General features: G+C 39.6%; 1 protein-coding gene and 1 long non-coding RNA gene across 2 annotated transcripts in view; one reads left to right on the forward strand and one right to left on the reverse strand.

Annotated features, from left to right (window-relative positions):
• Window positions 1–7,757, forward strand: part of myom2b (myomesin 2b) — a 40,654-nt gene extending 32,897 nt beyond the window's left edge. Inside the window, exons 31-39 of the mRNA XM_078944563.1 lie at window positions 89–194; window positions 680–746; window positions 1,049–1,145; window positions 1,378–1,414; window positions 3,446–3,468; window positions 3,553–3,608; window positions 3,686–3,775; window positions 6,734–6,859; window positions 7,335–7,757. Of these exons, the coding sequence (XP_078800689.1) occupies window positions 89–194; window positions 680–746; window positions 1,049–1,145; window positions 1,378–1,414; window positions 3,446–3,468; window positions 3,553–3,608; window positions 3,686–3,775; window positions 6,734–6,859; window positions 7,335–7,556 (824 nt within the window). The 3' untranslated portion in view covers window positions 7,557–7,757. The remainder of the gene's footprint in view (window positions 1–88; window positions 195–679; window positions 747–1,048; window positions 1,146–1,377; window positions 1,415–3,445; window positions 3,469–3,552; window positions 3,609–3,685; window positions 3,776–6,733; window positions 6,860–7,334) is intronic.
• A 4,429-nt stretch (window positions 7,758–12,186) lies between these two features.
• The window catches only part of LOC144990992 (uncharacterized), a 37,990-nt gene continuing 23,883 nt past the window's right edge, over window positions 12,187–26,293 (reverse strand). Inside the window, exons 2-3 of the long non-coding RNA XR_013654874.1 lie at window positions 12,521–12,580; window positions 12,187–12,330 (exon numbers count right to left, since the gene is read on the reverse strand). This is a non-coding gene — a long non-coding RNA (uncharacterized LOC144990992). The remainder of the gene's footprint in view (window positions 12,331–12,520; window positions 12,581–26,293) is intronic.

The raw sequence follows: 26,293 nt of genomic DNA on the forward strand, positions 1-26,293 counted from the left end.
ATGCATGCCTTAGCTCCTAGAAACCAGGATTTTAAGCAGCAGCATGCATCAGATTCTGATCTTTAGTGTGCTCTTTGACATCTCTTAGGAGCCAGTGCTGCAGAGCTGGTGATTAAGTGCACAGCAACAGGTATCCAGCTACAGTGTCACATGAAGTATTACACCTCAGAGATGAACGTCACCTGGTATCATGGGTAAGGAGTTTGAACTTGCAAGACTAATAAGGCTAGGAAGGACTAGAAGAAGCTGCTCATATGAGTAGCAGATGACAATGAAGGAAAAAGAAAGAAAGAAAGGAGAACAGGAAAAAAACAGGATAAACTGATGAAATCTGAAAAAAACTTCTAAATGACTTTTGGGATTGCTGCTGGGAAGTGTTTTAATTATTCAAGTAATGCAATAACATGTCTTTGTTTTTCAGACAGAAATGTGCGCTTAAGTGATACTCTAGTTTTTCCATATCTAGATCTCATAAGCAAAGTGAAAAGAATGAAAAGGAAATGAAAAGACAGAAAAGAATCAGAGAAAATCATGTTTGCATTCCTTTCTCTGAGAGTGTAATGTTGGAGAGGGCTTTGCAACATTTTCATCCATTAGATGTGAAGCAGGCTTCACTTTCTCAAGAACACTACATACACATCCACAGTAACTTCTCTATTCTTTTTTTTCTACTTTGCAGTGAGACTAAACTCTCACGCAGTGACAAGACTGTGATTGGTGGAAATCCCGCCATGGCAACTATGGAGGTAATATCACATCTTGTTTCTTGTACTGAGCTTCTACATGATGTTAATTTTAAGACAATATAACACCACAGAGAGGGACATGTCACAGTTTGTCTTGACATATGAAGGTTTTCAGCCTTTTGAAAAGAGGTTGCCTAAAAGCAAACACACAGAAGCCCAGTTAGGATGAATAATTTGACAATTTATTTGTTTATTTAGTCAGATATATATATATGCAGTTTTAATCATTAAGTAAACTGAAGAATTCTGAGGCAAATCACAGAGTTAAAGTCATTTAGTAGTTTCTGTTTGTGTGATGACAGGTGATCGAGCCAGGGGAGAAGGATAAGGGATCGTACTCTATCGTAATCACAAATGCTGAAAACTCTCACAAACGAACCCTGGACCTCAGCGGTGACGGTCAGCACCTCCTTTTATAATAATAATGATAATTATAACAATTATTATTATTATTTTTATGTATTAAAAACATTCTTAAAAGCAACAGATATGCTTACCCTTACAAGTTTATAGTATAGAGTTTTAAAGTCAGCTCACAACCATAATTTGACCACATACAGCAAATTGCATTGAAATCTGTTTCCACAGATCAGTGGTGTGAAAATGGCAAAATACCTTCTTTGTTTTGCAGTGTATGAAAAAGCTTTTGCTGAGTTCCAGAAGCTCAAGTAAGAATTTATTTATATTTTTGTCTATATATACATTTATATTTTTGCATGTGTATGGATATATATTGCCTAATACTTCTTTCATAGAGACACCCAATAGATGGGAAGATAAATAGGCCTTTGTTCTAACCCTATAATATTAACAGTCTGCAACTATATGAGTATGTACGCACAAATCAGGCCAGTTAACTAACTATAAATTCTCATGTAGGAGCATGAGTGCATTTGATTGCATGGAGCTCTGAACTAAGTTGAGACGTCTTGCAAGACTTTTGCAGCAGGTATTTACTTCCAAATGATGCAACTGACTTGTGGGCAGAGAAGAACAATCAATATCCCTTTAACAATCTGTAACTTATGGCTGAAATCAATAAAATAACTTAAAACATTCCTTTTGTATATTTTAAAATAAATTAAGCATATACACTACATCAAGAAATAGCCACTTTCCGACATGTTTTACAATGTTTTAATGATAGAATTATTGGAATATTTCTAATAAATTTGGAATCTTTATCTTTATTCATGAGAACTATGCTGCCCTTTCCAGGGAGTCACAACTCTTCTGTTCAACATCTCAAGAAATATGGTTCTTCTTATTGATGTTGAAATCAGGATTTCTATAGGCTTTTAACTATTTTTGCTCAGAAAAATAACAAATGAAATAATACAGTTCTGCAAACTATATTACAAATGAAATTCATAAATCCTGGGGAAGATCGTTTAAGCTATGCAGCTGCACCATTTAGAGCAATTGCAGTTTTAAAAGAATTGGTCAAAGCGGTTAACAAAAAGCAACCTTGGCATACCAAACTTGCTTTGTAGTGTCATGCAGTATGTAGGCCAAATGAATGGCTGCATGTTATTTGTAGAAATGAAATCCTTAAATAGCATTGCTACAGCTCCTACATGGATGCTATTAAAGTTATTCAGAAAACATGTAACAGCTGAGCTGAGCTAGAATATTTTTAACAGGAGGGGGGGCAGAAGACTTTGGAAGGGTAGCAAATAAGAACATCAGAGTGGACGGCCATTAAATGAAATGATCAATAATATGTATTTCAAACAGTTTTAATATTGTTGTTCATGTAAAAACAGTAGTTCTTTTAGCTGATGTTCTTTTTCTAATGCTTGGAGAAGCGTATATTGATGCTTTCATAATCTTTGTCAATAGTGACGCTAATATTTTCTCAAAGATTGATGGCGCAGGGCTTTTTACTGGAGGGACAGCCCCCTTGCACCCCTAGCTCAGTCCTTGATGTAACATATTTACATAAAACGAAAAAGTGAAAATTTAGTGAGAGGGCACACAACAGCTTCTTGCACATTTTGCTATTTCAGCAATACTGTTAAAATGATTAGAGTACCTTAGGATTGAACCTCCTCTGAATGTCCAAGAAGAATCTTCTAGTGCAATGTAAACGAGAATAACTCCCTTTTTATTGAATTAAAATTTAATTTTAAAATTAGAAGCATGCAGGTGGCAGAGCTTCATTGTGGTCCTTGGTCTAATTGGGCAAAAGCAAATCCAACACGTTATTTGTTTCTATTTCAAATTTTTAAAGAAAAAAAGTGACACTAAAAGCACTGTTCTGCATGCAGAGAGGGAGCTGTCCAAATCCCTTTTCTAATTAAAATTCAAAGAGAGACATTTAAGCCAAAGATTTTACAAACACATTGAAACAAGTAACATCCCACTGCCCTTTTGATTGAGCATCAGCATGCCAAGAGGAGTGCAGAGCTTCCCCAGCCATCTGGTCCTGCAGCTGACCTTTGCTCTCGCCGTGCTGTTCTGACAGCCCTCATCAAACAGAAGCTTTTTTTCTGCTCCTTCAGAGAGAAATATTTCAAACCTCTAAATAATAATGGGATGTAATTTTGCTTTTACCTCAGCTTTTCTTTAATATTTATTAACAACTCTTTAAGGGAAGAAAAAAAGCATGCAAACAGTGACACAAACCTTTTTTCTATAAGTCATGATTTTTTCCCTATTTGTCACTGCCCAAACATCTAACTTTATGTGGTTTTTAGAGCCGAGGCCTACGCTGAGAAAAGTGAGTTTATTATCATTCTCATTTAACAGTTTATGTTACTGATAAATAGGAATGCATAACAATAGTGTGCATGGCTTGTTTCAGATCGTGGTAAGGTGATAGGAGGACTGCCGGATGTTGTTACCATTATGGAAAAGAAGGTAGATGTCCAGGCGCTTGGTGAAACGATCCCTGCTTGTCTGGGTTTGTTTAATGCATCTGCGTTTGCTCTCTGCAGACCCTCAGCTTAACATGTACAGTCTGCGGAGACCCCAAACCTCAGGTGTCATGGCTGAAAAATGGAGCAGAGGTTGAACCTGACGACCAGGTAATTACATCTTTTACCAGGAACCCAAAAAGCATTTCACAATTTTTTTTGTCTGTAGCCACAGAACGTGATTGAATTTGGTCTGTAAGTCAGGCACCACCAGCCGGTCCAATACTTTTATTTGATTCCAAACTGCAAAAATAATACTGCTGACTCTGACTTTAAGCAGTTTAACCTCTTTGAGGCACACCTCTCTTTCCATTGTGGTGATTAATCGTCTCATTAATCCAACATAGCTACAACAGAGTGTTCTTCAAACTCAGCCAATGCTACCGTCATATTTTTCTGCACTCAATATGAACTCATGCATCATGCTGAATCATTGCAGACTGTTTTCATCTGACTCCTTATTTAGGTAGTATCAAAAAAATCTAAAGTAAGGGCACAGCCTTGAGCATCTTCTTGCTAATAATTAGTCACATGAGGACAACTGGTCATTTGTCTCTGTGCTGGAAAGCCAGCAGTGTCATTTTGCCAGTAAAAGGCTAATCTGATTTCAATGGAACAACCTCGATATCAGACTCTGTGAGAAAACAGGCCAACTACTTTTATTTGACGACATCATTAAAGTGAAGCCTACCACATGTGGCTAATCTTGATAAAGAAAAGTGCAATCATTCTCAAGCCATGGCACCTTCCAAGATAAAACCAAGCCATTTTTGTGCCAAACTTAACAAATCAGGACCAAATGAGCACTTTACACAAACCTACTAGCAATAGTATCTCAGAACTGTTGAAACAATTTTATAAAAGTTTTTCTTTCCTGTATAGATGGAAATTAGTGCCAAGCATATAAGGAAAAAGCAGAAACTGTGTTCCAGTGAGCTACAATGTGAGACCAAAATAATTTTCAGTCAAGTTTAAAAATAAAAAAAATAAAAACATTTTGTTTAGGTTTAAATCTAACCCTATACAAATTAAATAATCTTTGTGGTATATTATTGCATTGTTTTTCAAGCATTGCATCATTCATTAAATGAAATCTGATGAAACTCCTGCGATCTCAAATGTAAAATTGCACTTCCTTTAGAGCTCTGATCTTTCAATACTTTCACCAAAAGATGTGAACAGAATTAGGACATAACAAAGACCTTTGCCTGTTCTAGAGGACTTGGGGTGAGTTGAGTATTATGAGTTCTCTCAATGTTGAGAAATGGAACAAATCTATCTCTCTTTTCTCATCGACCTACTTGCCAGCAAGAACGCACAGTCTGTGTTCTAGTGCTTCCCTTTGAATGCTCTTTCAACAGCATCCTGAGGCTTCAATCAGCTTTGTAGATATAAGTTTGTGAAACCCATTCCAGGAGGACTTTCTGTTCATTTGCCCTTTTCTTTATTCACTCCATCACCTGCTAATAATCTGCCTATAACAAGAACCGAGGTCTTTGGTGGTGTGATTTTTTTTTAAACCTCAGGGGATCTTCTTCCCTATCTTTACAGCACAAAGTCTACAGAGGATACATAGATAACGAAAGAACCAAACAGAAATGCATTCAAAACTGGGGAATATTCCTCTGAGCTTGAGAGTAGAAATAGCTGCAAAAACCGATATGCACATGCTTTAATAGAGGTGAACAAGAACCGATGATGAAAAACAAAAGCTAATGCTTTTGAACATTTTGTCAGTGAGAAGGACCTTTTAGTGCGTTGTCACCAAAACAACTGTAATTACCAGACAATGTTTTTTCATAAATCAGCTTCCTTTCATCAGTCCATCAAAAAAGGAAAGAAACAGCCAGATTAACCTGCATTGGTCTTTTAAATGACTGCAATTTTCAAAGACTGCGTTTTGGGCAGATTGGAAAACAGCTATTTCAGAAGGTTTTTAGGCAACAAAAGAATAGAAATTTCTCAGAAAATAAAGATAAATGTCTCTCATTTAGGAATTTAATTAGGCTGTCACGTTTCCTTTTAATAATTGCTAATACAAATGCATTAACAAGCTTTGAAAAACAGGCAGTCGTGAGTGAGAGGAATTAAAATACAGTGATGATGTCTCTTGTTTTAACATGACATGAGTCAGAATTTAGTGTTCTCTTAAGTGCTTGACAAATGTAGACAGACGTCTTTAAACAGGCTTTGACCCTTGTGCTATCCTAGGCACTTTAACATTGGGAGTTGGGTCATCTAGACCCACTAGACAGGGCGCTGAACCTTTTTTCTTCAATGATTTGTGATCTTCACTGGTGTCCATGGATTACATGAAATCTTTCCACCTTTATCCACCTTTGTCATGGTAGGGATAACACGTCAATGTAAGGGTGGGGTCATCTAAGATAGCACAAGGGTTAAACAGGAAAACTCTTTTCTTTCTGTTGGGGTCCTGATATCCAAAAGAAACGTGTATTTTTGGAGTTTAATTCCACAGATACCAGATGACCATAAAACACTGCAGACTGAAGTTATGGAACATCAAGAACTCGCTGGTCTGTTCAAAACTCACTGAGAATTTGGCAATACAGTAATCAAGGCTCAGTCTGCTACTCTGAGTTAGAGATTAATCAATGTTTGAATCATGTGCCAAATGAGAGGCTCGAACTCTCCTTCTGTTTAACTTCAGTCATTTGGAAGTGACTGGAGTTTAACAGAAGGAGAGTTCAGAGCAGAGTCACTGCTATGATGCATTTAAAGAAGCCTGTAAATATGGTTTGTTCATCTGGTTCCGAGACCCTTTGGACACCTCCTATTAGTCTTAAAAGGTGTCTTGTAAAGAGAAAATAGAAAAGAAAAAAAAAAAACAACAACAACTTGTAACTCCTGGCTGGCTTGCAGACAACCCTAGTCATCAGACAGGTGTAGGAGGCCTACTCATCTCTGTTTAGACGTCTGCTTTTTTTGGTCCACAACATGTGGAAAAATAGCTGGTTTGAGAATCAAATGAGAGACATTTTAATCATGTATTCTTCGACATGCTGTCCATCTCTTCTACCTAACAAATGTTTTTTAAATTGCTTTAAGTACGTGGTCTCCTTGGATCAGGGCAAGTTTGCAAGTCTGACAATCAAAGGTGTTTCAATGGAGGATTCTGGCAGATACACAATGATTGTCCAGAACAAGTATGGAGGAGAGTCTGTGGATATAGTGGTAAGTTTCACAGCTGAGCAGTAAGATGGTTTTTTTAGATGTAATTGCAATATTATGTTGGGATTCTTATAACTATACTTTCTCTGAGCGGTTGCAAGTCTTATTTAAGACTCTCATTAAAAAGATATTATACATTTATTTGCCTCATAAATAAGTGTTAATGAAAGAGAATGTTGTCATGATATTATGTGGCAGAAAGTGTTCTTTTTCATCAGCTTTGAGGTTTTTCTTTTCTTTGCTGTACCAGAGCTCTTTTTTTTTTTACAATGATGTTTATTAAAATTTCTGCCCAATATCACAGGCAAGTCCCTTTTCTTGTAATTTAAGTTTAAAATTATTCTTTTCAGCAGAGTACAATATCTGCTTGGAAAGTGTATACTTCTGAAATGTGGCTTTATCTGGATTTACAGACAACTAGATGAGATGTTTACAATATGCTGACATGATGTCCTTGTTTTTCTTTTTGTCTGTGTAGGTCAGCGTGTACCGTCATGGGGAAAAACTCCCTGAGGCAAAACCAACTCTGACCCCCAAAACAATCATCCCTCCGAAACTTCCCATTGAGATTCCTCAGCCTAAAACCCAGCCAGCTAGTGCAGCTCCTAGCGCTGCAGCCAGCCCTGCTCCCAGCCCCGCACCTCCAAAGGCACCGGCAGGAAGAGGGATAAGGAGTCCTACTCCTTCTCGGAGAAAGTAATGCGTTTTGGAGCTATGGATTTGGGAAGAAAATCTGTTAACATATAAGGTGCCCCATTAAAGTCATACATGGAAACTAAATAACATATTTGTTTGAAAACATTATTGAATGAAAAAGGAATGTGAGTGAAACAGCATTTTAGAAGAAAATCTGCTGATGTCTAAACATTAAAGAATTAGAAAACAATGTACATCAAAAAAAGATGGAAGTTCAACTGAACTTGATTAAAAAAAAGAATAAAAATTGTGCATATTAGAAATATTCAGTCCCATGTTTAAATTTAAAAAGCTCAACACACACAAAACCCTAACATTTAGTTATGTAGAGTATTGTCAGCCACTGCAGTGTTAGAGACTTAAGCTCATTGAAGCTATACACAACCTTACAGTGTTTGTCCCTGCTGTTACACGACAACTTATTTGACACTTGGTGAAATCTTGTTTTCATTGTTCCCTGAATTCTTTATGGTGTGCAGCATGCCATGGTTTGTTAGATCTCTGGCACAACTTCCTGCTTCTGTCCCTTGCCCCCTTTTGAACACGACCCCTTCAAAGACGAGGCCAAGCCAAGACACTTCACAGCCCGGTGGAGAGAGATGGGCACACTCTGCCTGTGTGATGAGTGGCTTGGCTGGGTCTCACAGTCATTAAAACATTTACACATTTTGGGTAATGTCTCCCTTGTAACGTTGATGCACGAAACAACACAGGCTTGGTATCACGGCTCCCCTTCGCTGCTGCATCAAACAAAATCGATGTTCATGCTATGTCATCTCTGAAAAATATCTTTCATCTTCCTGCCACCTCCTCAATCCTTTCAACTTATGGCTGAAAATATGAAACACCATCCTCCTTCACATCACCATGGTGAGATGCTGAACATGCCGAAGATTAGTTGGCAATGAATCAAGACAGAGTAACCTGAGCCATGAAGTGGGACTGGGACTGTAGAAAAACTGCCATAACCCTGTTACACTTATTTTTGCCAGCATAGGAAACCTCAAAACATCAAGGTAGGTTCTGTGTCACAAACAAATAAAATACAGATTTCATTTAGTCCTCGAGGTATTTGTCCAAATGCAGAAAATGACAACAAATGTAATGAGTAGTCTGCTTTAAAGACTTGCGCCCGAGTGCAGGAGGTTGTGATGGTGGAGCTGATAAAAGAGTGGTTAATGAGATTTGTGGTTCATTAAAGCTGATGAGAAGAGCAAACAAAGAGGGGAGAGGTAGATTGTTGAGGGTGAAGCCATTGTTTCTGTGTTTGCAGTTGCTAATAAAAGAACAGAAAACACTTTGCTGAGCCTATTTATTCATTCTGGAAAAGGAAAACAGACGGGCAACAAGAGCTTTGGGTTTGGAGAAAGGCGGGATAATCAAGGAACTGGAAGAGAGTACGACTGTGAGGTTCATGGTGTTATGTGTTACTTCTGCTGCTGGGATGCTGGTGTGTCTGCTCCGGCAGCATGAAACATGCCATGGCATGCCTGCTTGTAAAACAAGTTGAGAATGGGTTGAGTGAAAGAAATGGAAGCTATAGTGTAAATGGGATTGTGTTTGCATCACTACTGCCTTTTTTCTTTTCTTTGAAGAACATCAATTTCAGCATCATGAAGCATGTATAGATAAGTGTGAAAAGAGTGTGGATAGAGCTTGAGTCAGAGTTGAATACAAATAATCCAGTGCTGTGTGGCAATAAAGGACATAAGAGGTTTGAGAGAAAAAGAAAAAAAAAACAGTAAGTGTGTGTGAGCGAGTGCATGTGTTTAGAAAAGCAGGAGGGAGAGAATGAGAAGCAGAGATCTAAATCATTTCTGTGTTTTGCTGATCATCTGCTGTGAGATCTTTTTCCTGACTTTTTAATTAATTTTCACATTTTCAATCAACATAATTATAGTGAATCCAGACGTTGCTATGACAACCAACTTCTAATTTTAATAAACTTGGATAATGAGTGTGAAACAAACAGATGACCTGTTCACTCAGGCACGCAGATGCATATAGACACAGCAACTTACACGACCATGAACACCCACACAGACACACACATTCTGAAGATGACTGTCATATAAATTGAATAGCTAGCCGGTACTGATAGCATGAAATTGTGTTTCCAAATATAATACCATGTCATTGGAGTGTGTGAGCGTCTGCATCTGTGCATATGTGTGTGCGGAAAAATCAGACTGGAGCATGAAGCGTACCCTTTTCAACAATTCTCCACATGGGGGCAGTAAGGGGACACACACCAACAGGATCTTCCTGCAGACACACACACACCACACACACACACAGACCAACAGGCCTGTCCTAATTAAAGCAGTCTGTTCAAACAATGAGATAAACTAGGAGCAGAGACACTTTATGTGTGCTCTGTGACACTCAGACTTATTTAAAACATCGCTTTTGCTCACACTTCTGCATGTACACGCTTCCACTGATACACACACAATTAGTTCTACTTGCCGTTTGCAGAGAGGTGTAAATGCTTGTAAATCCTACTTTGATATTATTATTGAAGATTATTATCTGAGGAAGAAATGTGGGGGTGCAAAAAAGGGAAAAGAGTGAGCAAGCCGCTGCAAGGTTTTGTGGCCTTTTCAGCACCGATGATCATTTCTTTTTTTAAATGTGAGCAAAAGAGGCAGCAGGGGAAGAATAGGAAAAGGAGAGAAATGGTAATGGACATGAAAAGAGGGAAGAAGGGAAGCAGAAGAGAAAGAGAATTAGAGATAAGATCAAAATTCTCCCCGATGTTAAAATTGCATTGCATTAGATAGTCATTGTTGGATATCGCTTTCTGTGCCTCATACTTGTAACATCCTCACATCATATTCATTGTCACACTTTGCCTTAATGGAGCAGTGTGGAGGATTTAATGAGATCTAGTGGCGAGGTTGCAGATTGCAACCAGCTGAAAATCCCAGCCTCTTCCTGTCTTTTCAATCTCAGAGAAAAGAAAGAAACTTTCAACTTGGCACAAAGTGACAGACTCCGAGGAAGATGATGCATCTTTGAATATCAATGGCTATTTCAAGGTGAAGCTAAAGAATTATTTGCTCTGAACTCTGATGGTTAGATGGATATACATTGCATGTCTGTTTGTCTATTGCCTGTCTGAGACTGGATTCCACAACATTTTCCACACCTTTCCTTTTCCTGATCCATCAACCATGGCTGCACTCTTCTGGACGCCTCAACTATGGACTGAAATTGCTGGTTAGGAAGAAATCTTTAAGTCCAAGGCTTCATTTAGAGTTTCACAAAGTTGGAGCATTTGCTACAATTGCCATGGTAACCTATGCTCCATTTTAAATGCTCGAAAGCTGGTTATCTCCAGACAAAAGAGCAGTAAAAAAAAAAAAGAAAAAAGTGTTGTATCTGACAAAAAAATAAGTTCTCACATTCCTCAAACACCAACACCTGCAAGACCTTAATGCAACACCCTGAGATGCATAATCCCAAATCTCCAATCTAAGTGTGCTTTAATAACACGTCAGCGATATTGATCATTTCATTAATTTACGCTCACTGGTCTTTTTTTTAGCCTCTATTAAAGCTTTTCTGTCTATGAAATAGGAAATAGGATTTTGCTTGCAGATAATGTGAGGTTCTCACTATTGTTTTTTTTTCTGCTACAGAGATTTTCCAGTCTTTTAATACTTATTTTTTTATAAAATACTAATTACAGTCTGTCTCCAGCAATTACAGACAACCTCTGAGAACTTAGTGAAGCAACTAAATGATTATTTAAACTCGAAAACTAAGATATTTATTACCTGCTGCTTCATTGTGATCTCATGCATTATTAATAAAAGTGCCTTTTTTGTTGACACCTTTATGCATATTTCACAGTTTGTTTTGAGACCAGACACCAAAGGTTTGTAGTCTTTGTGTTTTAATTTAGGACACACAACACGGCCCCAAAAAAATTCTATAACCATTTGAAGATGTTTTCATAGCCTGTGCAGCCAAACTGGATGTCATGAAAGGGTGGGAAATGTTCAGGAGAGCCAGAGGCAGAATAAAGAGAAAAAAAAATGGGAACAGGAAACCTGAACTGTGGAAATAAAACTCTAAAACTTTTTTGCGCTGAAACATGAAGGAACAAAGACACGACTGAGGAGAGTGCCCCTTTGAGTGACAAGAGAGAATCTAACAATAAGCAACTGAAACCACAGGCTTAAAAATAATCGACCATCATTAAAACAGAAAGCAGCTGAAATGGCTGACTTAAATGTGGTATTACCACGAAGGAGCAAAACCTAAATGCAAAAAAGCAAACGCACAAAAAACTAGCTATCTGAATTTACTAATTTAAGTGACGCTGTAATCTGCGACTAGATAAAAATACAAAACCTTCAATGCACCATGAATTTGATAAACATTTTAATGATAACCTCTAAAACCTAAACACATTTTTTTATGCATTGATTTTTCTTTAGGTTTGGAATGTCATACACAGTTAAAGTTCTGAAGTTCTGAACCAATAGTTTTTAATCACAACAAAGTCAAAAGGACTATTATCATCAATAATAATTTAACTGTTGATCTGATCAAATGGTGCAATGTAAACCCACACTTTATCAGCCATCAAATAATTAACTCAATCACATAATTGTGGGGTCAAACATACCTTTTAATCAGAACACACCTGCTGGAGTGGAGACGACACAGTGCCGCTTGGTGTGAAGGCAGAAGGCAGATGTACACAAGGTTTCTGTAGAAAATCAAGAAACACAGATGTGCCAGTCCGTGGATTTGATCCGCATCTGCTGTAAGAAGAGTTCAAACTTTAATCCAGGTGCCACAATTATTTTTGATCACAAACTAAAAGACGAATAAAGAATAAGGTGTTAGCTATATAACAAAAGAAAAGATCACATCTTTGCTTTTGCACAAAGCCTTAGTCACAACTGCCGTTAATTATGCGTACGGCTGTCTGTGGGCAAAAAATTAACAAACCTGTATGAGGCATGCAGGTGGCCCGCATAAAATATCAAGGGGGTAGACCACTCGGTGAGCCTGTAGAGCAAAAATATTAATGCCAATTTTCTTTTTTTAAGGCGTGCTACAAGCAACAGGTCATAGTGAACCCTTATACAACATGCAAGGATAAAGTAAGGGTGAGGTTAGTGAGATGCAGGTGTGTTGTAAGGATTTTTCTACCCCCCATATCCTGCGGACCGCACATGAGGCACTTATCACTTGTTGTTCACGTGGTGCCGCCATTGGTTTAAAATGGGGAATTAGTCCATCAGAGCATCATTTGTGTAGGAATTCTACGAACACCTATGAATCACATCGACACCCCGTGCACGCGGCATTTGTGGGAGGTCAGTAAGGGGCCAGTACTTGCAGCTTATTACACGCTGACATGGTGCAGAGGTAAAGCAGTCGACCTCTGATAGAAGGATCATGGATTCAGGTCCCGCTTTGCCCGCCCATGTATCAAACAAAGTGTCCATGGGCAAGGAACTGAACTCCACAATGCTCCTGGTGGTAATAGGTTGTCGACAGCGTTTGGCAGCGGTGTGTGTATGTGTGTGTGGATGGCTGTGTGAAACTGTGACTGTAAAGCACTTTGTTTTGTATGTTTTGTACCTATCTGTAAATAGCGTGTTGAATACGTACATCATCAGGTTTTGTAAAAAGGGGTGGGAGCAGACAAGATTTCTCTTCAACCCAGTCCTTTTCAAGCACACTGTATTATTTTATGTCTTTTAAACCACTGTGTTGACTTTTTCATTTGTTTTGTGTTTGAAATAAACTAAAACTAAACTGAAACTGACCCTTAATAGAAGATAGAAAAGCGTAAGAGCATCTTATTACAGGATCACCTGTTCTGCCATTAGCGTTACAAAAACTTCTTGATACACTTACCACACACACGATAATTCAACAACGTCCCATGTGGCCGACAACGTCCCTGCGCTCCCCTTACAATGTGGCCCCCATAACCCCCATACCGCTGTATGTGACTAGGGCTCTAGCACTCTTTGCTCATCCAGAACATCAAAAACAATTTTAGTAAAACAGATCTAACTCATGCAGGCTGTCATCAAGTTAACAGGATACATTTTATGGCAATTGAGTAGTTAAAAACTCAACTTTCAGTGACACATTTAGAAGAAAAAATTTACCTAAAGGCCAAATTGGCATCTGGCAGAAGATGAGTCATCTAAACCTAAAATGCAAGTGTAATGTGCACATGCATCCTGTGATATTAAGCACTTTGGAAGGCTGATGTGCTTCTCACACTGCAAGGGAAATCAGGTAGTTCAGCTACACATCAGCTACCCTGCAGCTTAAAGTGAGTCAGCGTGAAGATGCCATCAGCGAGGACACCCAACTACACGAGGACTTAAACCTTCAGTGTCTGCTCTACGGACACTCCACTTACTATTCTGCACTGTGGTCAGAATATCACTCTGCGGCTAACGTTTGTTTCCACACACATTAGATCCAAAGACATTATGTCAGCACCGTGCAATAAATCATCTGGTACAAGGTGAAAGAACAACAAAAAAGTCAAGCGGTCAGAATAGCTGTAATGATTTTGTGAAAAAAGGTTTGTTGGGACTGACTCTGGCCATTAATTCCTTAAGTAGACTCATGGTCTTAGAAATTGACTTTACATTCTGCAAAAACATTCCTCACTGAAAAACATTCTCTTTTTTTTCTTTCGCTGTAAACCATTTTTTTTTTCCAGTTTTTGTTCCTTGCTTTGAATTTTTAAAATGTTAGTACCTGCATACCTGCTTGGTTAGTTATTTAGTTCTGATTTTGTAATTTGGCTCTCCTTGGGCATTATTACTGTCTGGTCTTATTTATCTTTTGTTGGTTTTCAATAATGCCTTTCTGCTTCTCATGGAACTGTGTTTCCAAGTAGTTCCAGGCTTTAGATTTCTACTGTTGTACTATTTTGGATTTTATGCTTTTTTTAAATTTATTCATCAAGTTATTTTTCCATCATATCAATAACATTTATAAAAATTTTAAGCTTGAGACACATTTTTTTCTTAGATTTATTCTGCAGCTAATCACATATAAGAGTTGCTTATTAGCTTATTAGCTAGTTTACTGCTGACGTTTCTGCATACTTGAGTAATCATGACAAATCTCCTGTTGTTTACATCAAATAAGAAATGTCGGTTTCATGTTTCAGATTCATTAAAACAACTGGTTTTGTAAATCCTAATGTGAATTACATAAAGATGACTTAAAGAAAAAAAAAGGGTTCTCAGAAAAATCAGATTTAAACTAACATTCATGCTGGTTGTCATCTGAATCTCTTAATTAAAGGCTATTATTGTATTAACATTTTATTAGCTAAAGCAAATATCTTGTGTAAAATATTTTTAAGAACACACTTCATGGGCTGGGTACCGTTTTTTTTTCTTCCAAAAATTGTACTTCCTCTGACAGCACTGTGCCTTTCTCCCCCACATGAAAAAAGAAAAATGAACTCAGTATTACCACACTTCTCACTCTGCCTGCATTCTCACTCTTTTTTTTCCGTCTTGCCTCAAACTCTGATCCTTCTGCCGTCTATTCATTTTTTTCTTCTGGTTATTTTTAGGGCCCGAGCACGGAGTGCAAGGACCCTATTGTAATTCGAATGTTTATTATTATTATTATTATTAGGGCCCGAGCACGGAGTGCAAGGACCCTATTGTATCTGTTAGGTTTATTATTAGGGCCCGAGCACGGAGTGCAAGGACCCTATTGTATCTGTTAGGTTTATTAGGGCCCGAGCACGGAGTGCAAGGACCCTATTGTATCTGTTAGGTTTATTATTATTATTATTATTAGGGCCCGAGCACGGAGTGCAAGGACCCTATTGTATCTGTTAGGTTTATTATTATTATTATTTTTCTTCTGCCGGAAGAATCGCATTTTTGAGGCCTTTAACATACCCCAAAACTCACCAAATTTGGCACACACATCAGGAGTCGTGAAAAATTTCGTATTTTATGGGAAATTGGCATGGGTGCGCAAAAATGGCTCGACAGCGCCACCTACAGTGACTTTTGTCCCGACGCCCCGCATACGCTTTAACGTACAAGCTTGATTTTTACAGGGCATGTTCTTCAGATGGAGACCTACAAAAAAGTCTGAAAGGACCCACCTGTCACTCGCACAGGAAGTCTGATATATTGAGGTCAATATGTCATTTTTGCTCTATTTTGGACATTTGCAGGCCTCCTTCTAGAACGAACTCCTCCTAGAGATTTGTGAATAATGACTCCAAACTTTGGTTTTGTAAACTATACACATGTCCGATGTTAAATTGCAAAGCTTTTAAGTTTTTACAGAAGTTTGTGGCCGTGGCGGCGCGTAGAAATTTGACGTTGTTTCGAAAACACGCCATGAAAAGAAAAATGGCCATAACTCAGCCATGCATATTCCAATCTGATCCAAAATTGATATGCATGATTGTAGTCTGACTCTGAACACATCTGCAGTGAAAGAATCCGGAAAAAGTGTAGCGCCACCTGCTGGCAAGATGAAATGACATGTTTTACTTGGAGCATCACTGCTCTGAGTAGGATGAGCCGACACACCTGAAAATGACATCCACCTGTTGAAAAGCCATTGAAGTTTACTCTGACAAAAAACCATAACTTTCAATGCGGGGGTGTGGTCGTGACAGAGCGGCAAAGTTGGGCATCTCGCCATGCACACAAAAGTTGCTCTCACGTGCACATTCCTTGTCCAATCTCACTGAAATTCAATGGATATGATGAAGCTTCTATTCTGAACCCATGGATATGACAATCTTGGACGAGCTCTATAGCGCCACCTAGTTATTGCATTGGGCACATTCTGCCCATTTTTATCTAATTGCTTTGTCCAATGTGCATGAAATTAAAACTGGAGATACTCAGAAGGGTCCTCTCTCATAATCTGAAGTTTCATGGGTGTACACCTGACGGTGCCTGCGTAACAGGAAGTGGTCGATTATGTGCACCCAAATAATAGAAATTTATTATAAATCAGCCGTTTGTCTCAGGAAGCTGAGATTTCAGAATTAGATGCCTTTAATAACCTCCAGCTTTGATATGTAACACAATAGGGTCTATGAGAAACTTCATACCTCTTTTTTTCCTATGCAATTTTGGACTGAACAAAGATTTTTAGCATAAATTCTGTTTAGGTTATCAGCACCAAAGACTAGACTTTAATAGGCATTTATGTGCTACTGCTTCCTAAAAAAATTCAGAATGATTGAAGTTACAGGTGACATCTTAGAGAGCATTACATCCAAAAAGGTCCGAAAACGTCTTTTTAGGCAAAACTACAAACACCTATTTTTTTTCATAACTTAATCATCATATATCAACACCATTTATTTTTTTAAATGTAGGGATCTGTGTTTGCTGCCTTCCATATTTTTTTCAGAAGTCCAGGTGAAACAGATGATTTAAAAAAAATCCTGATTCATCCCAAAACCTGTGCTTTTTCCGTCTGGACTCCAAACAAGTGTGTTTTAAAATTACTTATGCTTCAAATATCCACACCAAGTTTCACACGCATATAGCGGAACATGTCTAAATGCTTCTTGAATATTCTTTACAGATATAAAATGAACTGGTCAACTGTAGGATGTCATTTCCTCTTACATGCTTAAGTCTTTTCCTCATGCTGCAGCCTGCTCCTCAATCATCCCTGTTGCTGGAGTCAAATTTCACCCCCCCCCCCCCCCCCACACACACACACCAGCTGCCAGTTCATATGCTAACTAACCCAGAAGTGAGGTGACAAGAGTTTAGACACAAGAGGGAGGGCAGACTGCTTTTTCATTTGTTTTGTATGTCTTTCATAGATTTTTATGAATAATCATTGCTTTTCTAGTCATGTAAAATGCAATTAACCTAATATTTTATCTTTTTTTTTTACAAACAAAACATATGAATGTGCTCCAAAACAAAACCCAACTCTCAGTACAGTTCTACAGATGTAACATAAGACTTAGACAGTAAATGTCTCTTTTATCCTTTTTTAATCAATGCTGCAACTTCTTTTCCTTAATATAAATCCAATGAAATTAAACTACAAAACCAAAAAACACAACGTATAGCAAATTTCTCTAAATAAATTATGTGTATATACAATATGTAGCACTTTTAAACAAAATAATAACAAATCCTTCCAATACAAGCACAGAAAAATGGAACACAAAATTTAAAACCCAAATTTGAAATGGCAATTTTAAAAAGATAATTTTTTCAGCCTGCTAAAAGTGCACATTTGTAAAAGCTCTTTTATATAGACAACTGTTTGGTTGCTTAGAGCTCTAAATATAAAAACAATGCCTTTATGGACGTGGCACGGATGGCACGGATGTTCAGCAGGGTAAACCCCAGGAAAGCGGCGGGACCTGATGGAGTTCCCGGAAAGGTTCTGCGGGCCTGCGCCGATCAACTCTCCCAGGTCTTCACAAAAATCTTCAACCTGTCGCTAGCTCAGGCTTTCATCCCTGCTTGCCTGAAGTCATCCACTGTCATCCCGATACCCAAAAAGTCCTCATCCACAGCCTTCCTCACGGACTTCCGCCCAGTTGCACTCACTGCTGTCATCACAAAGTGTCTGGAGCGGCTGCTCCTGGGACACATCAAAGACTCCCTCCCTCCAATCTTCGTCCCCCACCAGTTTGCTTACAAAGCAAACAGATCAACGGATGATGCCATTTCCATCACCCTCCACACTGCGCTGAGCCACCTGGAACACAGAGACACCTACGCCAGGATGCTCTTTGTGGACTATAGCTCAGCCTTTAACACAATCATTCCTGACATTCTGGTCAACAAACTGTCTGAACTAGGACTCCACCCACTCACCTGCTCGTGGATCAAGGACTTCCTGACAAACAGACCACAGACAGTCAAACTTGACCCCCACCTCTCCTCCACCCGGACGCTGAGCACAGGCTCCACACAGGGATGTGTGCTGAGTCCTCTGCTGTATACACTGTACACAGCAGACTGCAGACCAGCCCACACCAGCAACACCGTGGTGAAGTTTGCAGACGACACTACTGTGGTGGGGCTGATCTCTGGGGACGACGAGACGGCCTACAGAGACGAAGTCCTGAAACTCTCAAGGTGGTGTCAGGCTAATAACCTCATCCTGAACACCACCAAGACCAAGGAGATCATCCTGGACTTCAGAAAAAACAGAACAGATCCACCCCCACTCTACATCGATGGAAACTGTGTGGAGAGGGTCCACAGCTTCACCCTCCTGGGCACCACCATCTCTGCTGACCTCACATGGTCTAACAACACCATGACTGTCATCAGGAAGGCCCAGCAACGCCTGCACTTCCTGAGAAAACTTAGGAGGAACGACGTCAGCCAGGAGCTGCTGGTAACGTTCTACCGCTCAACCATTGAGAGCATTCTGTCCTATGGCATCACAGTGTGGTTTTCCCACTGCACTGAAGCAGAACGGCAGAGTCTCCAGAGAGTGGTAAAGACAGCGCAGAGGATCATCGGCTGCCCCCTCCCCTCACTGAAGGACATTTACCAGTCTCGCTGCCTCAGCAGAGTGACTAGCATCACCACTAACTCCACCCATTCTGCTTTCCCTCTGTTTGAACTGCTGCCCTCTGGAAGGAGGTACAGGTCCATCAGAACCAGGACAAACAGACTAAGAAACAGCTTTTTTCCACAGGCAATTATCATACGGAATGCACATACGTCCACCAACCACACCTCACTCTAATTTTACTACAATGCGTGCAATATCCTGACTGTCTAACCGGGTCACTGTGCAATAACTTGATATTTATTAAGCTGTGCTCACAGCAACTCATGTAATTCCATTCTATTTTATTCACAAATATTTAATATTTAACAGTTTCTGAGACAAGGCCAAGCTGCAACGCGTCATCCACTCAGCAGAGAAGGTGATCGGCTGCCACCTCCCGTCTCTCCAGGAGCTGCACATCTCCAGGACCTGGAGGCGGGCAGCCAGGATTGTAGCCAACCCCTCTCATCCAGGACATAATCTCTTTCGGCCCCTCCCTTCTGGCAAGAGGCTCCGGTCCATCAGGACCTCGCGCCACAAGAACAGCTTCTTCCCCACTGCAGTCAGCCTGCTGAACAGTACCCCAACTCCCCCAGGTGACCCCCCCCCCCCCCGCCCACCAAAGGACTGTCGGTGCCACTTACAGGCCCCACCATCCCAGCCCATCTGTGCTCCCACTTTAATTCACCTTACTCTACTGTATATAGTGTGTTGTTGTTGTTAACTTAATTTTTAACTTATTCTTAATTGCACTATACACCAAGTCAAATTCCTCGTTTTGTAAAGTGCGCTCTACTGAACCTGGCAATAAAACTTTTTCTGATTTCTGATTCTGATTCTGATTCTATTAATCATTGTTTTTTATTCATTCAAAATGCAATTAAATCAATATTTTATTTTTTTTCCTTTTCCTTTTTCTTTTTTTTTTATCTCTTATATCCTTTTTTATAATCAATGTTTGAACTTCTTTTCCTTTCTATTGTCATGGTTTCAGTTTGTTGTCTTGTTTTTCGCTTTAGTTCTTGTTCTGTCTTGTTTGGTTCTGTTTCCTGTTTTATTTTGAAAGGTTTCCTGTCTTGTCATGTTTCTTGAGTTTTACTTCCTTTGGTCCCCATCTGCCCTAATCGTGTTCACCTGTGTCTTGTCTGCCCTGTCTGTATATAAGTCTTGTCTCTGCCTTCCTCCTGTGCTGGTCCATTAACTTCTGCTCATGTTGATCACGTCTTCTTGTCTGGCGTCCATGTCCCTTGCCATGCCACAGTAAGTTTTTGTTTTTAGTTTTGTCATCCTGCTCTGCAGCGCTTTTTGTTAGTTAAATAAACCCACTTGCCCTGAACCCGTTTGCCTCCCGTCTCTGCGCCTGGGTCCTACCTGCTCTCGAGCCTCCCCCCCACACGACATCTATACATCCAATGAAATTAAACTACAAATCAACAAACACAACTGATAACAAATGTCTCTAAAAAATGATGTGTATATTTGCAGAACCTTAAAAACACCAAACAAATAACAAATGCTTCCCAAATAAAGCACAAAAAATGGAACACAAAATGTAAAACCCAAGTTAGAAATTGCAATTTGAAAAAGATACTTTTTCAGCAGCTTTTCAAAATCAATCACCAATTCTACTCTTCTGTGGATGAAACAAAGAACTCCAGAACAATGAAGCCATTTCTCTAAGTCTCTCTCACCTTCAGTTTTAAACAAGGTCTGTGAAAATCCACCATACATTGGTCACATGAACTCAGAGACCTGCTAAAAGTGCACAATTGTAAAAGCTCTTTTATATAGACAACTGTTTGTTTGCTTAGAGCTCTAAATATAAAAAAAAATGCTTTTCTATCACCTAGACACAGATGGAGAACCATATCAACTGGATTAATAACAGGGTGGCATGTTTAGGTTTAAACTTACATCAATAGACAACATAAAGATGTCCATCACATTTTTGACCTAAACATGTAAACACATCCTTGGCTCTGCGGTTAGGAAATGGTATTTGGGAATCTCTTTATACCAGGAGCCAGCCTGGCCATTGGAACATCGCCACAGTGCCCATCCAGACTGGGACAGCAACGGGGTCCACTTCAGAGCCGTGAGCTGCTGTGTTTAACTCCAGCTGTCCCAGCAAGGGAGACAACTGCAGCAACATCCACTGACCAAGCTGACAAGCCCTGGCAGAAAAGATCCCCACAAGAAAAACACTGGCTAAGGCAGGCTGGTCAAAAAAAAATAGTTTTGCCATTGTCTTGCAGCTCGCAGATCAAGTGGTTTAGTTTTCCAGTAATGTCAGTCAAGAATGCAAGTTCAGATTCACAATGTTCATATTCACCATATTCAACAGACATCTCCTCCAATAGCACCTTAAAAATCCTGTGCTGTTTTGCTTTGCAGCTGAGGTTGTTTACGATTTTCAGAATAAGAGTCATTATATGTCCAGAGCCAATCACTTCTGCACATAAGGCCTGCTGGTGAATGACGCAGCAGTAATGCAGACATTTTGGAAAGTCTGGGTCAGCTTTACAGTGAGTGATGAAACCTGTTTGTCTATTGATCATAGCAGGAGTCCCATCTGCAGTCACTGCTACCAGCTTTTCTAATTGTACCTTTTTCTGCACAAAAACTCCTTCACCGTGTTATACATTTCAACTCCTCTTGTAGTTGTCTGTTAGGGCAGATGTGTCAGGAGTTCTTCTCTTGTGGAAACCAAAAGCTATGCTGTACTGTTGCCGTCCACAGACTCATCACACTGGACGTTAACCACCTGCACTTTGCAAGATCCCGGTCCAGCTAATTGGCCAAGTTATCAGACATAGCTGACACTCATCTAGACATTGTAGTGGAAATTGAATGAGTTCTATTGTTCTCATCCTTAGGGACAGTGATAGCAATTATCATCATTGCTTGAATTTTTTTCATGCTATATGCAAAAGTCTTTGTCCCTTAAGGCAACAGATTACAGGCCCCCCCCCCCCCCCCCCCCAGGCTGCTGTCGTATTAACATTAGCTTGGAGCTCCAGAATGGACAAGAAAAAACGACGAGAATGGCTCGAGCAGGGCGTTGCTCACGGGGGGGTCGCTCGTGCCATGCGGTCGCACGTGCTCGGGCCCGCTAAATGCTACTTGTAGCTTTAATTATTATTATTATTCTTCCGACTTTTCCGTCGCCTTTTTGAGGCCTTTAACATACCCCAAAACTCACCAAATTTTGTATACACATCAGGAGTCGCGAAAAATTTCATATTTTATAGGAGAACGGCATAGGTAAACAAAAATGGCTCGATAGCGCCACCTGCAAAATTTGTTTTCGCGAGCACCTCCATATGCTTTATAGTACAAACCTGATTTTAACAGGGCATGTTCATCGGATAGAAACCTACAAAAAAGTCTCTTGGGACCAAGCTGTCAGTCGCACAGGAAGTCTGATATTTTGATGACAATATGTCATTTTTGCTGTATTTTGGTCATTCGCAGGCCTCGCTCTAGAACGAACTCCTCCTAGAGATTTGAGAGTAATGACTCCAAACTTTGGTTTTGTAAACTATACACATGTCCGATGTTAAATTGCAAAGCTTTTAAGTTTTTATGGATGTTTGTGACCATGGCGGCGCGTCAAAATTGGAGGTCGTTTCGAAAACACGCCATGAAAAGAAAAATGGCCATTACTCAGCCATGCATAATCCAATCTGATCCAAAATTGATGTGCATGATTGTAGTCTGACTCTGAACACATCTGCAGTGAAAGAATCTGGAAAAAGTGTAGCGCCACCTGCTGGCAAGAGGAAATGACATGTTTTACTTGGAGCATCACTACTCCGAGTAGGATGAGCCGACACACCTGAAAATGACGTCCACCTGTTGAAAAGCCATTGAAGTTTACTCTGACAAAAAACCATAACTTTCAATGCGGGGGTGTGGTCGTGACAGAGCGGCAAAGTTGGGCATCTCGCTATGCACACAAAAGTTGCTCTCACGTGCACATTCCTTGTCCAATCTCACTGAAATTCAATGGATATGATGAAGCTTCTATTCTGAACCCATGGATATGACAATCTTGGACGAGCTCTATAGCGCCACCTAGTTATTGCATTGGGCACATTCTGCCCTGTATTTTCTCTTTGCTTTGTCCGATGTGCATGAAATTAAAACTGGAGATACTCAGAAGGGTCCTCTCTCATCATGTAAAGTTTCATGGGTGTACACCTGACGGTGCCTGCGTAACAGGAAGTGGTCGATTATGTGCACCCAAATAATAGAAATTTATTATAAATCAGCCGTTTGTCTCAGGAAGCTGAGATTTCAGAATTAGATGCCTTTAATAACCTCCAGCTTTGATATGTAACACTATAGGGTCTACGAGAAACTTCATCACTTGATTTTTTTAATGAAATTTTGGACTGAACAAAGATTTTTAGCATAAATTCTGTTTAGGTTATCAGCACCAAGAATTCAACTTTCATAGGCATTTATGTGCTACTGCTTCCTAAAAAAATTCAGAATGATTGAAGTTACAGGTGAACTTTTAGAGAACATTTCATCCAAAAAGGTCCGAAAACGTCTTTTTAGGCAAAACTACAAACACCTATTTTTTTTCATAACTTAATCATCATATATCAACACCATTTATTTTTTTAAATGTAGGGATCTGTGTTTGCTGCCTTCCATATTTTTTTCAGAAGTCCAGGTGAAACAGATGATTTAAAAAAAATCCTTTTTCATCCCAAAACCTGTGCTTTTTCCGTCTGGACTCCAAACAAGTGTGTTTTAAAATTACTTATGCTTCAAATATCCACACCAAGTTTAACACGCATATAGCTGAACATGTCTAAATGCTTCTTGAATATTCTTTACAGATATAAAATGAACTGGTCAACTGTAGGATGTCATTTCCTCTTACATGGTTCAGTCTTTTCCTCATGCTGCAGCCTGCTCCTCAATCTTTCCTGTTGCTGGAGTCAAATTTCAACCCCCCCCCCCCCCCCCCCACACACACACACACACCAGCTGCCTGTTTATATGCTAACTAACCCAGAAGTGAGGTGACAATAGTTTAGACACAAGAGGGAGGGCAGACTGCTTTTTCATTTGTTTTGTATGTCTTTCATAGATTTTTATGAATAATCATTGCTTTTCTAGTCATGTAAAATGCAATTAACTTAATATTTTATCTTTTTTTTTTTACAAACAAAACATATGAATGTGCTCCAAAACAAAACCCAACTCTCAGTACAGTTCTACAGATGTAACATAAGACTTAGACAGTAAATGTCTCTTTTATCCTTTTTTAATCAATGCTGCAACTTCTTTTCCTTAATATAAATCCAATGAAATTAAACTACAAAACCAAAAAACACAACCTATAGCAAATTTCTCTAAATAAATTATGTGTATATACAATATGTAGCACTTTTAAACAAAATAATAACAAATCCTTCCAATACAAGCACAGAAAAATGGAACACAAAATTTAAAACCCAAATTTGAAATGGCAATTTTAAAAAGATAATTTTTTCAGCCTGCTAAAAGTGCACAATTGTAAAAGCTCTTTTATATAGACAACTGTTTGGTTGCTTAGAGCTCTAAATATAAAAACAATGCCTTTATGGACGTGGCACGGATGGCACGGATGTTCAGCAGGGTAAACCCCAGGAAAGCGGCGGGACCTGATGGAGTTCCCGGAAAGGTTCTGCGGGCCTGCGCCGATCAACTCTCCCAGGTCTTCACAAAAATCTTCAACCTGTCGCTAGCTCAGGCTTTCATCCCTGCTTGCCTGAAGTCATCCACTATCATCCCGATACTCAAAAAGTCCTCATCCACAGCCTTCCTCACGGACTTCCGCCCAGTTGCACTCACTGCTGTAATCACAAAGTGTCTGGAGCGGCTGCTCCTGGGACACATCAAAGACTCCCTCCCTCCAATCTTCGTCCCCCACCAGTTTGCAGAACAGAACAGATCCACCCCCACTCTACATCGATGGAAACTGTGTGGAGAGGGTCCACAGCTTCACCCTCCTGGGCACCACCATCTCTGCTGACCTCACATGGTCTAACAACACCATGACTGTCATCAGGAAGGCCCAGCAACGCCTGCACTTCCTGAGAAAACTTAGGAGGAACGACGTCAGCCAGGAGCTGCTGGTAACGTTCTACCGCTCAACCATTGAGAGCATTCTGTCCTATGGCATCACAGTGTGGTTTTCCCACTGCACTGAAGCAGAACGGCAGAGTCTCCAGAGAGTGGTAAAGACAGCGCAGAGGATCATCGGCTGCCCCCTCCCCTCACTGAAGGACATTTACCAGTCTCGCTGCATCAGCAGAGTGACTAGCATCACCACTAACTCCACCCATTCTGCTTTCCCTCTGTTTGAACTGCTGCCCTCTGGAAGGAGGTACAGGTCCATCAGAACCAGGACAAACAGACTAAGAAACAGCTTTTTTCCATAGGCAATTATCATACGGAATGCACATACGTCCACCAACCACACCTCACTCTAATTTTACTACAATGCGTGCAATATCCTGACTGTCTAACCAGGTCACTGTGCAATAACTTGATATTTATTAAGCTGTGCTCACAGCAACTCATGTAATTCCTTTCTATTTTATTCACAAATATTTAATATTTAACAGTTTCTGTCCATATTGTTCATTTTTTGTTAAGAGTTGTAAATACAGTATTTCTTTTTCTATTCTATTTTTATTTTTATTTTATGTAACTCCTTCACTCCAAGGCTGCTGCAATTTCATTGTATCCCCATGTACAATGACAATAAACGATTCTGATTCTGATTATATCACTTAGACACAGATGGAGAACCATATCAACTGGATTGGTAACAGCAACAACCACCGACCAAGCCGGCAAGCCCTGGCAGAAAAGATCCCCACAAGAAACACTGCAGGCTGTTCCATAAAAAATATAGTTTTACCATTGCCTTGCAGATCACAGTTGAAGTGGTTTAGTTTTCCTAAAAAAATTCAGAATGATTGAAGTTACAGGTGAACTTTTAGACAACATTTGATCCAAAAAGGTCCGAAAACGTCTTTTTAGGCAAAACTGCAAACACCTATTTTTTTGCATAACTTATCTTTCAAATATCAGCACAAAAAAATTAAAAACGGTAGAGATCTGTGTTTGCTGCCTTCCATATTTTTTTCAGACTTAAAAGTGTAACAGATGATTTATAAAAAATCCTTTTTCATC

The sequence above is a fragment of the Oryzias latipes genome, chromosome 3, assembly GCF_053564925.1.
Source record: "Oryzias latipes strain Hd-rR chromosome 3, Olatipes_Hd-rR_3.1".
NCBI classification, from domain to species: Eukaryota; Metazoa; Chordata; class Actinopteri; order Beloniformes; family Adrianichthyidae; genus Oryzias; species Oryzias latipes.